Genomic DNA, 14,095 nt, shown 5'->3' with positions numbered 1-14,095 from the left:
GGGATCAAGCAGTTTGTCTCACTCGGGATAAATTGTGCTTTTTTGGTTCATAGTTTTTGATTGACGTGCGATTTATTCGCGTTTAGAGGGAATTATTTTTACCGGCAATTACCGGATAATGGAAACGTGGGCACAGTTATCTATATAAAATACACAGACTAACTAACTAACTAACTGATTGACTAACATAAACAATTGAAAATTGAAAATATTAGCTTGCACCGTTAGCTTTGGTAAGGGAAAGCATGAGGGAAAGCGGCTGACCGGAAGTCACGCACAAAAACACGGAAGCTGATTACTATTTACTTCAGTGTTTGAAAATAAGGTGGATATTAGGGTTGGGTCGGTATGAGAAAAAAAAAAAAACGGTCCAGTTTTTGTGAAAAACCGGATCAAGTTGGTAATACCGGATTTTCGCCACTTGGGGGCGCAACTGACTCATTTAAAATAAAAAACGACCAGAGTCAACAGAGTGACAGTAACACCTCGATTCTTTTATTCCTTCCTTACAAATAAATTTGCAGGTTTAGCTAACTCAATCAGTGCAAACATGAACATCTCTAGGAAAATAAAAAAAATTGTTATCCTTTTGTTTATGAAACAGTGCCTCTTTGCTCAGTGCTCTTTGTATTCTAACATGTACAACATGTAAATACTGTATGGCAAATGGCATAAATTTGCAGGCCTAGCCTACTGAACGAATGCAAATGAACACATAAAAACGAACTGTCTCTATGACATGCATAGTATGTCATCCGAAATCATGGAGTTTTTTTTCATGAATTCGGATGACATGTATGGCATTTTTAAGCATTATAAAAATATACTATTTTATGACTTTTCATGACGTCTTTGTGATATACTCAGATGTATTGATGAAACTTTTATGACAATTCTATTTTATGACTGTTTTTGTTTTTTTTTAAGATATACTATGACATCTCATGATTTTTATGACGCACTATACAATGACATTCTTGACATACTTTCTATGAAATTTTAAGACATTTTTATGACATACCTCACTATGACTTTCTTGTGACCCTTTTATTTTTTTCATGGCATTACATTTATTTAGCTGAGGCATTTTTCAAAGCAGCTTATAATAAGTACATCCAGCCATGTGGGTACAACCCCAAGTAAGTGCAAGAATCAAGCAAAGCATGATTACAGAATCTTATCTGGATCCCTCTGCTCTAGCCTAATCAGAACTTAATACACATTTTTGACAACATTAAACCTCAAGAATCACACAAAAGGACAAGAAGAGGTTTTAACACAAAGCTATTGAGGTCACTCACCTCCATCTGGATGTTAAAGACGCCTCTCTTCTCCTCAATCTTCTCCTTGATAGCAGCCATGGCTTGATTGAGGACAGACAGGCCCTCTGTGCGCTCCAGAGTGGTGGTGGTCATCACGTAACGAGGGGGAGCGATCAGGTTGATCTGCCAAGAACAAGACAATGTTAATATACAAGAGTGCAAGGTCTAAGTTTCACCATTCAGCATCAGTATATGATCATGTGGCTGAATTACCTTGATGGGCATGGCTTCTGTGGAGCAGCCAAGCCCAGCCCTCAGAGCTTCCTTTACGGCATCAATGCCCTCATACCCGTAGCAAGCTACTTCAATGTCTGCAGATTGGGAGAGGAACAAGAATTGTGATTATAGGTCACATCGTCATCTTGTTACTTCATTTTTAAAGTCCAACTGGGAAGCTATCATGACACAGTTAGAATAAACAATAGTATATTAGAGTACATTGTTACCTGCTCTGATTTTGACAGCCTGTGGAGTGAGTCGCCTGTTGATGTTATCGATCAGCACATTCCTCTCTTCCTCTGATAACTCCAGCCCATCCAGGATGGCAGGATCTCTGCAGGAGGGAAGATATTCCCCATTTGATTTAACCTCATCAAATAAAACATACATACATTCTGTGTCGATAGAATTTTTTGTGATTTATCTCACACTAACACACACCACTTGAAACAAACACTTACGATACAGCCTGTTTGAAGACATCATAAGCTCCGTATCCTGGCCTCTTGTATTTCTCATCGAAAACCCAGGCAGTGCGCTGGTACAAACTCTCTAGCTGCTCGTCCTTACTGTAATCCAGCACCTCTGCCACGTGTCGCAGGATGCTGTACACCTGCAAACACAAACCCGCATCAGCTCAGGGAGAATACTGACTCAAAGGTCAGACTCACAAAGACATCAACAAAAGGAAAACCAAAGGGTTGTGGAGTTTGTAATTAAGATCCAGATATGTATATGTTTGTCAGGCATGCAATATCAAGGTCAGCACAATGATCGAGGTCATGTCCATACATCGTACGATAAATCAATACCTTAATTATCATGACAGGCCTGCACATGTTGGCAATCATTTCAATAGTGAGTTATTTTTAAGAGAATACAAAATTAAAAACAGAACAAACCTTTGGGCACGATTTGACTTACAGTTTTAGATTTGGTGAATTTATCTTCACACTTGATGGCCTCCTCTGGTGAAACTCTTCTTTTCGATAAATCAATGTATCCTGAAGACAAAGCAGAGGAGAGATGCTGTAACATTTTTTTTCATGGTATGATATGGCAGGAGTTTACATATGACCTTGGGTTCATCCTTCACCTTCTCAAAATGATCTCACACTTTGGATTTCCTGCCCGACATATTATTAACTAGCCTGTGTAGTAACCGCAGGTACCAGCCCTGGAAATTGGTCGACTATTAGGGGACAGTAGGGACCAAGGTATATTAGAGTTTTGCAGAAAACAGGGAAAAGATGGCATCTCTCTTTCAGGTTTATCAAATATTATATGGATTAAAGTTCACGCTGTTGTTGGGACATTACATCTATTTCACCTGCCAGTTTGGCACCAGCAGCCAAACGTTTCCTGTCCCTTGTCCAACTTCACATACAGGCCTAAATCCATCACTAAACACACACCACTGACCTTCACCTCTGGTGGTTAACACCCCCCTGCTTTCACTCACCCTTCTCTTTGTCTACTCGGATGACGACCACGCACTCGTTGCGGCCTATGCGGATGAGCTTGTTGATGGAGCGGATACGTCGACGTGACAGCTCGCTGAGGAGGATCATGCCCTCGATGTTGTTGTACTCCAAGAGGCTGACGTAGGCGCCCATCTCGGCGATGGACCTCACGTTCACCATCACGACATCCTCCACCTCTGGGAACCGGTGCTGGTAAAATCGACAGCTGAGCCCCGGCATCGCTGAGAGAAGAGAAACAAAGAGAAGATGGGGGTTAAATAGTTGAAGCAGACAGGACGAGCTGGAAACTTTAGACAACATGATTACTTAATTAAAAGTATTACTTCGCCTATAAAAAGTTTAATGTGAGAATAATGGTCCTGTGTTTCTGAAGGGAGCTTTCTTAAGTTTGAGAAAATTGCCCAGATGATGTCATAGTGATGCGATAAAGATTACGGTATTTAGGCTTGAATACTACAATTCCATAACAGAGAGCCTGTGTTACAAACTGGATGTGTGGAGTTTAAAGATGTGGGCATCTACCAAAAGATGTAACCATGTTGCATTATGGGAATTGTAGGCCTACACCACCAACTAATAATCCAGATCCCTCAGCCTCTGCTGCTCCAGTTTTGACCACGAATTTTCACCCAGCTTTAGAGAAAAGAAATACTGAATTGCCTTGCTACCCTATAAAGGTTCAATGTGGAGGATTTAGTAGTATCTAGCGGTGAGGTTGCAGAGCTGAAACTTCTCACGTGTGCCAAGCGTGTAGGAGAACCACAGTGGCCAACATGAAAACATGAATGGCCCTATTTAGAGCCAGTGTGGCCAGAGTCCATGGCAGACTCCATGGATGAGGGCCTGCTCCCTATATAGATTGTAAGAGCTCATTCTAAGGTAACAAAAACACAGTGTTTCTTATTTTCAGGTGATTATAAACCAGTGAAACCAAAGTTTAAAATATTCTGCCAATAAATGCCCCAAAATCCTACACACTGGAGCTTTAAATAGATTTCATCACATTTTTTTCTATATCTTTAATACTGTGTAGCTCAGTTTTAATTTTGTGAAGATGATTATAATGATGATAATATAACAACTTGAGCGGTGGTTCTCGGCCAGGCATTAAGGATGCTTGAAAGGGTTCCTGAATATATATACCTGAAAGGTTAGGAGATGATTAAAGAAATATGTTCACTTTATCCGTTCTCCAATTATTTGCTTTTGTCTTGTGATGCCTCATAATTTCACCTCTTCAAGCTTTAAAATCCTTTGTTTTTTTTTGTTTAATGGTCAGTGGTTTATAGGGCCATGAACTGTGATGGAGCAGATAATGCTCTATTTTTTCAATGAGTCACAATAAGTAATAAAGGCCAGGAACCACTTATCTACAGACCACAGAAGACAGACAACACATCCGCTCCTAGGATACAATGACATCAACCGTTGTGATCTCACTGAGAGATAACAGGCATGATTTCTGACTCTGTTGTTGAACTTCTAACTAAAATAAAACTGACTTGGATGTAAAAAGTTGAAGAAAAACTCCAGGAGCCTGCAGAGACAGTCATTAATTAATGAAGCTGTCAACAGACTTCAATCGACTGCTACATCATCGATTTAGATCAAGATTAGATGGAATGATTTCTAGCATCATCAATGCCATTGAAAACAATGGCTCTGCAGGAAACTCTACCTCCACAAAGATTATTACCGTAAAACGTAATTAAAAATCTATTCCCAATTTAACGCCCAGTCCCTTTTACTAGCCTGGTGTGGCGACACATTTTGACAAATAAAAGCCTGTCTCAATTAGAGGCCTGGTCTGGTTGCAAAGCAGTTCATTTTTTTTAACAGAGGTTCTTCAGCTGTATAAAAACAGGTTGTTGGCTACCTCAGATCATATGTCCATTCCTTGATTACCCTGTAAGTTATTGATATTCCTTCAGTCCGTAAGCATCCTCAGATTAAAAGAATCAAATGAGTTTTTCATTAAAATTTGTCCAAGTTATGAGTATAGTAGGATAAAGTGGTGTTGTGTCAGTATACCAGGCGCCATAACTCTCTTTCTCTGATGTGCTGTCTGTCGGAGCTAGATCAAATGAATGATTCACAATTGATGTATTATCTAAAGCCTAATCTTCATATAAGTAATATTCATACAATTCGATTGTATGCCCCGATCTTTGCTGTGAAACAGTTTAGTGTGAAAGGAATTAAAGGCCTGTCCCATATCCTCCTGAGACCTGAACTTTTGTTTGGTATGCATTTATGCTTCCCCTGGGATTAGTAGGACCTGGTAAGTACCAAAAACTAAACATTGTCAACAATAATAAAGTCCCTATATCCTCAAACAAGACGATACTAAAGTCTCAATGTCCTTCAACGAGCTGATGATAAAGTCCCAATGTCCTCAAACAAGTACTTTCTAATTAACAGTGTCTGAGCTTGTTACTGTTGCTAACATTGGCGAAATTTGTTGGCATATCAACCTACAAACATTATTTATCATAAGCAAACAAGTTTCAACCGTCAAATGTGATCAGGTTTTAGACGTCGTCCACATTTGTGTTGGGATCGGCTGTAGACTGACTTGGCAGAAATGGCGGCCATCTTGTTTTTACATTAATTGGTGTATTGTGGTCTTACTGCCACTAGATGGCAAGAAAAGTGTCCATGAACGAGGACAACAGGTCTAATTTCAGCAGAATGAAGAATAAGGTGCAGTAAACACAAAATGTAATGTCCTTGTATGAGGACACAGGGACTCAGGAGGATGTAGATGCCTGTCCCAAATACAGGCCTGTTGATTTCAGTGATTAAAGCCAATAATAGCCCGGGCTATTAATTGAAGTTGTATGGTAGATTAAGTTCATTCATAGTTATGGATTCGTATTTGAAGGCACTGACTTGTGGTGCTAATAAACTGAGTAGGGCTATAGTCAGAGCTGTTTCTTATTAAATCTCGTCTCAATGACATAAATGTTAGGCACAAAATATTTACTCTAATATCTACTGAACAGTCCAAAGCCATTTGAATGACACACTGTCTCTGGGTGTTTTTTGTTGTGCTTCAGCAGAACAAACAACAGCGTTCAGCCTGGAAAGTTTTCCCAAAATAACTGCAGGGAGATGAAGCGGTATTAAGTGAGCTGGCAGCGCAGGCACGGTCAGTTTTATTCCACATTTGTGTGTGTGAATGGGCTGATGCAATGCAGACTGACGAGAAGCCCCCCTTCAGTTTGAGTTGGCTAACATTAACAAAATGAGGCAGAACCCGCTTAAAATGAGTGTAGCGTGCTAACAACGACTGTAACTAGTGACAAATATTAAGTTAAATACCACATGGTGAATATTTAATTTAAATAGAAAACTGTTGCTTCAGTAACCGTTAGCTTCGGAGCTAATAACCCGGTTCACTCAACTCACATGCGGCACATGTACCGCTGGTGATGCTAGCAGTTAGCTAGCCAGCTAGCATCTCCGTCTGTTCCCCACTACCCGGTAAAAAACACCGTTATCGGTAAAAACTCACCTGTGTCATGTGGTTACAGGTCGATACACAGGAATGTTCTCTACTGGGAGTGTTTCAGCGTCCGATAATGTGTCCCGTTTGGTTTTATTAAACGAACAATTCAGGCCCGCTAGCTCACATTCATGGGTGTGCTAATTTCTCGACCCGGAAAAGATCGTCACAGCTTTTCGTCGTGCGCATGTGCAGAGCGCGGTCACATGACCAGAGGCCAGCTGATCATCGCGGAGAGAGTCGGACAAGATCACGACCAACAGCTCGATCCAGGCTGCTAATCCTGCACGAAAACAGCGGCTTTTCATTAATATATGCACAGTTTAACAGCACAGAAGCAAAGCTAAGGGTTTAGTGTTCATTTCAGGAATTGGAAGTTAACAGAAGACCGCGATCGTCGACCAAAGCACGAGAAGATGTCTGGAAAAGACAGGATCGACATATTCCCCTCCAGAATGTAAGCAGCTTTTTCAGCTAGCTAGTTGCTAACCCACTGTAGCCTCTCATTCAGTTATTATAACGCAGTGTTGTTGACCTATTGCTTTATAGTCTGTCATATTAATGATTCCCTGCTGCTGTCTGATGGGAAGTTCAGCTAATCTTACATGAAGGGATCACAGTCTTGTGCTGCGGTGTGATTCAACCCCAAATATAGTTTATATCAGTGCCAGGTTACTGTGTGAAAGAGGAAGAGTCCTGCTTTTGTCATGTGATGTTTCTGACATGATCCCAGTGTGAGCTGTCAGTCTGAAACACACTGACCTCCAGACAGAGTAAAGGTCTGATCAGAGGAGTTACATGTAGTGCCTGTAATGTCAAATTATTTTACTACATTGATTCAATAATTTACAGCTCTTTTGAAGCTTCCTTGTGTGAGGGAGGAGTTTTAATCCCAGATGACCTGTACATGGATAAAATGATCATTAAATATCACTGAGCTGGGATATGAATATGTCAGTGACTCTCAACCAGGAGTACTTGTACCCTTTAAAGTACTTTTGTAGTTGCCAGGCAGTACAAAGATTGTGGTGTAGTGCCACTTTGAAAAAATAGAAATTATGATTTAATGAAATATATCCACATATTTGTATTTTGGAGGCTCATCCACATGAAAGTAGGGTCCCAAATTTGTGACACTGATCTTGGGCTCAGGGGGTGGCAGTACCTCAGTCCACAGGGATTTGGTTTGGAAATTGGAGAGTTGCTGGTTAAAGTCAAAAATTAGGCTACATGGAAATGACCCATGGTTATTTTTGAACTTTTTAATTTATATTTATCATTGTTGAAAGCCTAAAGTGATTCTTACATTATCCAATTGTCAAAATGGTTAACCTATAGGCCTACAACAAGTTAAAAAAATGTTTAAACATTTCGGCAACTAAAATGGCCTGGCGCCTTTTCTCTAAGTTTTGCCGAACATCAAGAGCAATGGCTTGTCTTGAGTTTCCTGAGCAAAGCTAGCCGTGGATTTCAAATCTAGAAAGATAAAGTCTTAAATAGTGCATAGACAGATTTGATTACTTTCACAGCAAGATACAAAATATTCATAAATACTTAACTGTGTAGTAGCCACCTAATTTTAAAACATGTTTAACAGAGGGGTGCTAATTTAGACTTAATAAGGCTCTGTTGCCTTTATTATGAGGCTCAAATATATTTTGCGGCTCCTCTGGTAGTAAAGGTTGCTGACCCCTGTCTTAGATCATAGCAGTAACATGTATGAATTTTGAAATCGGGCGTAGTTCCCCTACCAGGATGACTCTGACTTGTGCGACAGTATTCAAAATGTGTGTGTTTTTGTGATTGCAGGGCTCAGACCATCATGAAGGCTCGGCTGAAAGGGGCTCAAACGGGCCGCAACCTGCTCAAGAAGAAATCTGACGCCCTCTCCATGCGCTTCCGTCAGATCCTCCGCAAAATTATTGAAGTCAGTTGTTCCGCACGCCTTTACTTCTTTAATAACTGTGAACTAATGGTTTTCTAAAGGTGGACTCTTGTCTTGTTTCCTCAGACTAAGACTAAGATGGGAGAGGTGATGAGAGAAGCGGCCTTCTCTTTGGCTGAGGCCAAATTTACAGCTGGAGACTTCAGGTGAGAATGAGAGAAAGAGGACGTGATGTGGCGTTATGATCAGCTCAGACGCATCTATAAAACTCACATCTGTAATTCTGTCTGCAGCACAACTGTAATCCAGAATGTCAACAAAGCCCAGGTGAAGGTCCGAGCCAAGAAAGACAACGTGGCAGGTCAGCCTCAAAAAATATTATCTTTACACTTTTCACAATCACTGTTAAAGAGACAAGTTCTTATACACATGATTCCCTTTTTGTTTCAGGTGTCACCCTTCCAGTTTTCGAGCACTACCAAGAAGGCGGAGACAGTAAGTCACGTTTAATAAGATAGTTTTGGGGATTATTGAGTGAAGGAGAGTCCTCACACTCACTGTGTCCTCCAGGTTATGAGCTGACTGGTCTGGCCAGAGGAGGAGAGCAGCTCTCCAGGTTGAAGAGGAACTATGCCAGAGCTGTGGAGCTGCTGGTGGAGCTGGCCTCCTTACAGGTAGGGGGCGTTGTTAGGAATATGCCGAGGTTCATTCAGCTTAATTTTCTTAGCTCTCAAGTGGAATATACAGTGGTGGAATAAAGATTAAACTGAACCAAAGTGTGAAATTGTTCAAATTAGCTTCACTTTTAACAAATTAAACATTGAAATGCTGCTTATGTGTTCATTTATCAATAATAATAATCCAATAATATATATTTATATCATAATGTAACACTCTGAAAGCGATTCTGCAATTCAAGTACTTTTTGTAATATGTAAGATCTGTTTGAATGTTATTTTAGTGAAATATGAGACAAAACTACAGCAGTTTCTCTGTATTTTCAGTAAAAAAAATTTATCATAACTATGAAAATCTGACTCATATTTTCCCACTTCCTGTCTGTAGACATCTTTTGTCACTCTGGATGAAGCCATAAAGATCACCAACCGCCGTGTTAACGCTATTGAGCACGGTAATTTCACACTAAACATACAGTGTTGTCTGTTACAGAATTACAAAGACTGCTATTAAAGCTCTTACTTATCTTTCGTTGCAGTGATTATTCCTCGCATCGATCGCACTCTTACCTACATCATCACAGAGCTGGACGAGAGAGAACGAGAGGAGTTCTACAGGTGAGAACATAAATCCCATTTTATTTATCTTTTAATTTCTACCTTATTTTTGTTTTAACGCTGATTATCTTTCTCGTCTGCCAGGCTGAAGAAGATCCAAGAGAAGAAGAAGCAGCTCAGGGAAAGGACAGAACTGGAGATCGCAGCTCGCTTGGCTAAACTGGGTCCCATCGCGGAGCCCACCAACATGCTGACGGAGGAGACGGATGAAGACCTGCTGTTCGAGTGAAGCGCTCCAAAAGGCCTCACCCCAACCTCCTATTTATTCTGTGCCTCTCAGGCCATGTCCATGTCTCCTCATGCAAGTGATGGATTTTTTTGTGTACTCGTCTGTGATGATTTGTTCTATTGTTTCAGTGCGTGTTTCCAGATATGTCACTGTACAGAACCAAAGTGTCGTCACACTTGAATGCTCACCCCCAAGGGAGTCAGTTCACTATTATGAAATAATCTAATAAGAGTATAAGTATGTTTACACATGGTTTGTGAGTGAAATAAAAGAAGCATTCCGTGTGACTGATCAGCTTGTAGATATTCCTCCCAACATTCAGAGCCATTGCATGCTGTAAAGCTTAGAGGGTGACTTTGGTGTTTTTCAACCTGGATCCTATTTTACCTTTTTTTTGTGTCTGAGTGATTCATAGAGACAGCTGTTTTTGAAAACTGGAAGTATTGAGTGCGACGCGAAACAAGCTGCAATGTAACGATAACTGGACAATAGCACACTGTCGATTTACGTCCACTGAAAGTGCTTGTTTTTGCCACTGACAGGCTTGTCTGTCTTGTATGGAAAGGATCCCTACAGAGATAGACCCATTTTTAAAGAGGAAGTTACTTTTTGTTTAACCAGAAACAGCCCCAAAATTGCTATCCCCAAACCCACCAGACTCCATTTAAACAAACAGCAATTTTTATCATCACAAACTCATAAAAGCCGTCTTGACTCGTCTTTCAACTGTTCCTACAATCACAGGCTTGCTTGAAATAAACCCTTAATTCACCCAGTTACATGTGAAGACATGCCGACTCTACACGCTAAAATTACTGTTTATTTAAATGGAGTCTAACTCTTAATCAGTAAGATCCACCTCTGTCAGGATCCTTTTCATAATGTTATCAGACATTTAGAATATTAATCCGAGCCTGTCAGAGGCAAAAACAAACACATTCGTTGCTCACACCTTCCAAGTGTTTACACTGCAGCCTGTTTCACTGCTGCAGGCTGCAACGCTCTTTTTCAATGCTGGACCAGTTTCGAAAATTGTTCCCATTTGTCACTTAGACACAAAACATGGAAAAAAAGAGTCCAGGTTGAAAAACACCAAAGTTGCGATTTAAGTTGGTTGTAGATTTCAAAGAGTGTGAGTGTGTTGTGGAGGTTGTTGTTGTTACCTCATCTGAAGATGTTTACCATTGCAACACAAAACCCTGAAGTGACCCCACTGTAAAACACGGTGTGCAAATCAACATAGCCCCACACGTCATCCAAATAAAGATGTTATCGATATCTAACCACTGTGTGAATCTCTTGCTAGATATAAGATATAATGTTAGATATGTTGCATGTTGCAACAGTTAGTATTGAAAATGCCTCTGATGCTGCCTAAAATGCTGGATCGGATATCGGTGAGTATGCTGGTCCAAGGATGATCTGATACTAGGGCTGCAACGATTAGTCGACTAATCGATGACTAATCGACTATTAAAATAATTGGTGGTAATAACTGGTTTGAGTCATTTTTCATAGAAAAGTACTATAAATGTACCTCAAATACTCTTATTGCAGCTTCTTACGTTCAAATATTGGCAGCTTTACACACTCTCCCATGACGGTGAACTAAAACCCTTTGGTGTGAGTACGAAACAAGACATTAGATGGCATAATTTTGGGGTTTGGGAGAGACAGACCAACATTTTTCAACATTTTAACACATTTTTTGATAAAATGATTAGTCGACTAATCGAAGAAAGAATCGACAGATTAGTCGATGATGAAAATAATCCTTAGTTGCTGCCCTATCTGATACACTGACACACACATAATTTATTAATAAACTTAAATGTAGTTTTACACTTGTATAAAACAAGTTTTCCCAGGAATCAATTCTTCTTAACCGCTTTAAAATGGCGGCCTACACAGCAAGATGTCAGCAATACTGGCAGTGGAAAGCCGCATCAATAAAAAGGCAACATGCTCAGTATGCAAGGCTTTAGTTTCAGGGTTAGTAGTATGCAGCTGTTAATTCTTTTAACCAATGGTATCGATCCGTACTTAGTATTGGCTGATGCGCAAGTTCAGGTATCGTAATTGGTACTGGGAAGACAAAAATGGTATCAAAATATCTATACTTACAGTCCCATGTGTGAAGATACAGAGGACTGGGAGAGACTGCTGGGATCAAATTACTTTCAGTCACCAGCTCCGGGAGGAATGGCAGCCATCTTACATCACAATGCTACATTTAACACATTATTTTTAGCTTCACAGGGGTTGAGTTAGTACGCATTTGTTTTGCAACATCAGAACCCATTAAAAATGATGCAATGTATTCACCACTTCATATCATGTATCTGATTTTATTAACACTGTTCCAGAGTTGTGCTTATGATTTTACAAGTACCCTGCAAAGAAGCAAAACTGTAATTGTTGGAGTTACACTAACTGACGAGATGGTTTTTTTTTTCTTACAATACTGGTAAAAAAATCCAACAGTCTCAGCAGCACTTTGCAGCCTGATATACTGACTAATGATAACCAGCTAGAGACAATACTGATTTGAGGTCTGTTATCACAGCGTAAATGAGACATGAGACGACACAAAATACTGACACTGGTGTGGAGGATGTACCTCGAAACTGTGCAGGTTACAGCAGATTCTTCTTCTGTGGTTTCTGAATGGAAGACGTTACACCGCAGTGCTCCTCTCCTGTTTGGTTTCTACAAAGCTTTTGGTTTACTGCCTTTTAATTGTGACGATAACACTCTGCCAGGTGAGTGTCCGTTTCGTATATCACAAACAAACAAAATGTAACAATAAAATATTTTATCCTTTCGTCTAGAAAATATATATTTACAATTATAAATAACTATTAAGAACCGGATAGAAACATTTCTATGTGTTTGATACTTTGCATAAAACTGAGATCAACAATAAACAGAGAAAAAGAACTCACAGAGACACACACACAGTCAACGAGAAGAAAAGTAAGAAACTTGAGTCCATCCCTGCGTCACGCGATAAAGATCACCTCTTCTATAAGCGAGGAGAATGTGCAAGTGAAAATCCAGTGACAACCAGCACTGTCCATCCTTCATCTTTCAAACTCCAGGAACATTCATTTCTGTTTGACTCCTCCTACCCTGAGGCTCCCTGCGGTGACACCCCGTGACCTCTAGCACAGCCAGGAGGTGGGCACCCACTGTGGCTCAGTGTCCAGCTTGTCTATCAGCCTGCACAGCTCGCTGAAAGCCTGGTCCGGATCCATGTTCACGATGGTTGCATCGAAGAAGTGGCCATAATTGTGCTCCATCTCGCGGGCCTTTTCGATGACCTCCTTTAGCTCCTCAGGCTGTGAATAGAAAATGAGACATTGTTTTTAAGACTGTGGAGACTCTTCTGTAGTCACTATGCTGTAGTGACACAATTCTAAGATCATTTTTTAAATTCTATTTTAATCATGAATATTTTGGATGTGTTCAGAAATACATACAACCTACTGCCTATTAAATGAATGATTAGGTATGCCTTTACCAACAGACTGGTCACACTGAAGTAATCAAGCAACATGACTGAATCACATGACTGCGGATGGTCTGAACCTGCCAGTGTCTCTCACATCTCCAAAAAAAGTCACAGCAAATTTTCAAACAGGTGTTGTTTGGGTAAACTGGCTTCTGTTTCAGAGCGGCAAAGAATTTATTTCTGGGGAAAAACAGTTTGGGTGTGAAACTACTTCAAAGTTAGTTAGACAGACTTGCATACTTGCTGATACCTGATCCAGCATTTCAGGCAGTACTGGAGGCACTTCTGACACTGATATCAGTATCAGAACAACTCTATCCAGTGAGCTCACGTCTCATACTCGGAAATTCTTGTAAATAAAATCCACATACTATGCAGTGTAAACACATCACAAACTGACCCCTGTTTGGGGTCGCCGGGGGGCTGGAGCCTATCCCAGCTGACATTGGGCGAGAGGCAGGGTACAACCTGGACAGGTTGTAGGACTATCACAGGGCTGACACACAGAGACAGACAACCATTCACACCTATGGCCAATCTAGAGTCGACAATTAACCTGATGTTAATGTCTTTGGATTGTTNCCTATCCCAGCTGACATTGGGCGAGAGGCAGGGTACAACCTGGACAGGCTGTAGGAC

The 14,095-nt window shown here is 40.5% G+C and overlaps 3 protein-coding genes across 4 annotated transcripts in view; 1 reads left to right on the top strand and 2 right to left on the bottom strand.

Moving 5' to 3' along the window:
- eif2s1b (eukaryotic translation initiation factor 2, subunit 1 alpha b) overlaps positions 1-6,697 on the bottom strand; it is a 15,247-nt gene extending 8,550 nt beyond the window's left edge. The window contains exons 1-7 of the mRNA XM_050058389.1: positions 6,543-6,697; positions 3,004-3,246; positions 2,466-2,545; positions 2,003-2,154; positions 1,769-1,875; positions 1,536-1,633; positions 1,302-1,445 (exon numbers count right to left, since the gene is read on the bottom strand). Coding sequence (XP_049914346.1) covers positions 1,302-1,445; positions 1,536-1,633; positions 1,769-1,875; positions 2,003-2,154; positions 2,466-2,545; positions 3,004-3,244 — 822 coding nt within the window. The 5' untranslated portion in view covers positions 3,245-3,246; positions 6,543-6,697. The remainder of the gene's footprint in view (positions 1-1,301; positions 1,446-1,535; positions 1,634-1,768; positions 1,876-2,002; positions 2,155-2,465; positions 2,546-3,003; positions 3,247-6,542) is intronic.
- A 68-nt stretch (positions 6,698-6,765) lies between these two features.
- atp6v1d (ATPase H+ transporting V1 subunit D) lies at positions 6,766-11,225 on the top strand. The gene is made up of 9 exons (XM_050058390.1): positions 6,766-6,990; positions 8,343-8,460; positions 8,545-8,624; positions 8,712-8,779; positions 8,869-8,913; positions 8,989-9,092; positions 9,484-9,550; positions 9,635-9,713; positions 9,798-11,225. The coding sequence occupies exons 1-9, from the start codon at positions 6,950-6,952 to the stop codon at positions 9,940-9,942; spliced, it is 747 nt and encodes a 248-aa protein (XP_049914347.1). The 5' UTR covers positions 6,766-6,949; the 3' UTR covers positions 9,943-11,225.
- Positions 10,053-14,095, bottom strand: part of pals1b (protein associated with LIN7 1, MAGUK p55 family member b) — a 27,682-nt gene continuing 23,639 nt past the window's right edge. For both annotated transcript variants that reach the window (XM_050058387.1, XM_050058388.1), the window contains exon 14: positions 10,053-13,283. In XM_050058387.1, coding sequence (XP_049914344.1) covers positions 13,107-13,283 — 177 coding nt within the window. In that variant the 3' untranslated portion in view covers positions 10,053-13,106. The remainder of the gene's footprint in view (positions 13,284-14,095) is intronic.

Source organism: Epinephelus moara, chromosome 12 (assembly GCF_006386435.1).
Source record: "Epinephelus moara isolate mb chromosome 12, YSFRI_EMoa_1.0, whole genome shotgun sequence".
Lineage (NCBI taxonomy): Eukaryota > Metazoa > Chordata > Actinopteri > Perciformes > Serranidae > Epinephelus > Epinephelus moara.
This window is presented reverse-complemented; position numbering and strand designations above follow the sequence as displayed.

Coding starts and splice junctions, on each gene's coding strand:
- atp6v1d (XM_050058390.1), top strand. CDS start 6,950: ATGTCTGGAAAAGACAGGATCGACATATTCCCCTCCAGAAT. Junction 8,780..8,868: donor CAAGAAAGACAACGTGGCAG/GTCAGCCTCAAA, acceptor TTTTTGTTTCAG/GTGTCACCCTTCCAGTTTTC. Junction 9,714..9,797: donor GAACGAGAGGAGTTCTACAG/GTGAGAACATAA, acceptor CTCGTCTGCCAG/GCTGAAGAAGATCCAAGAGA.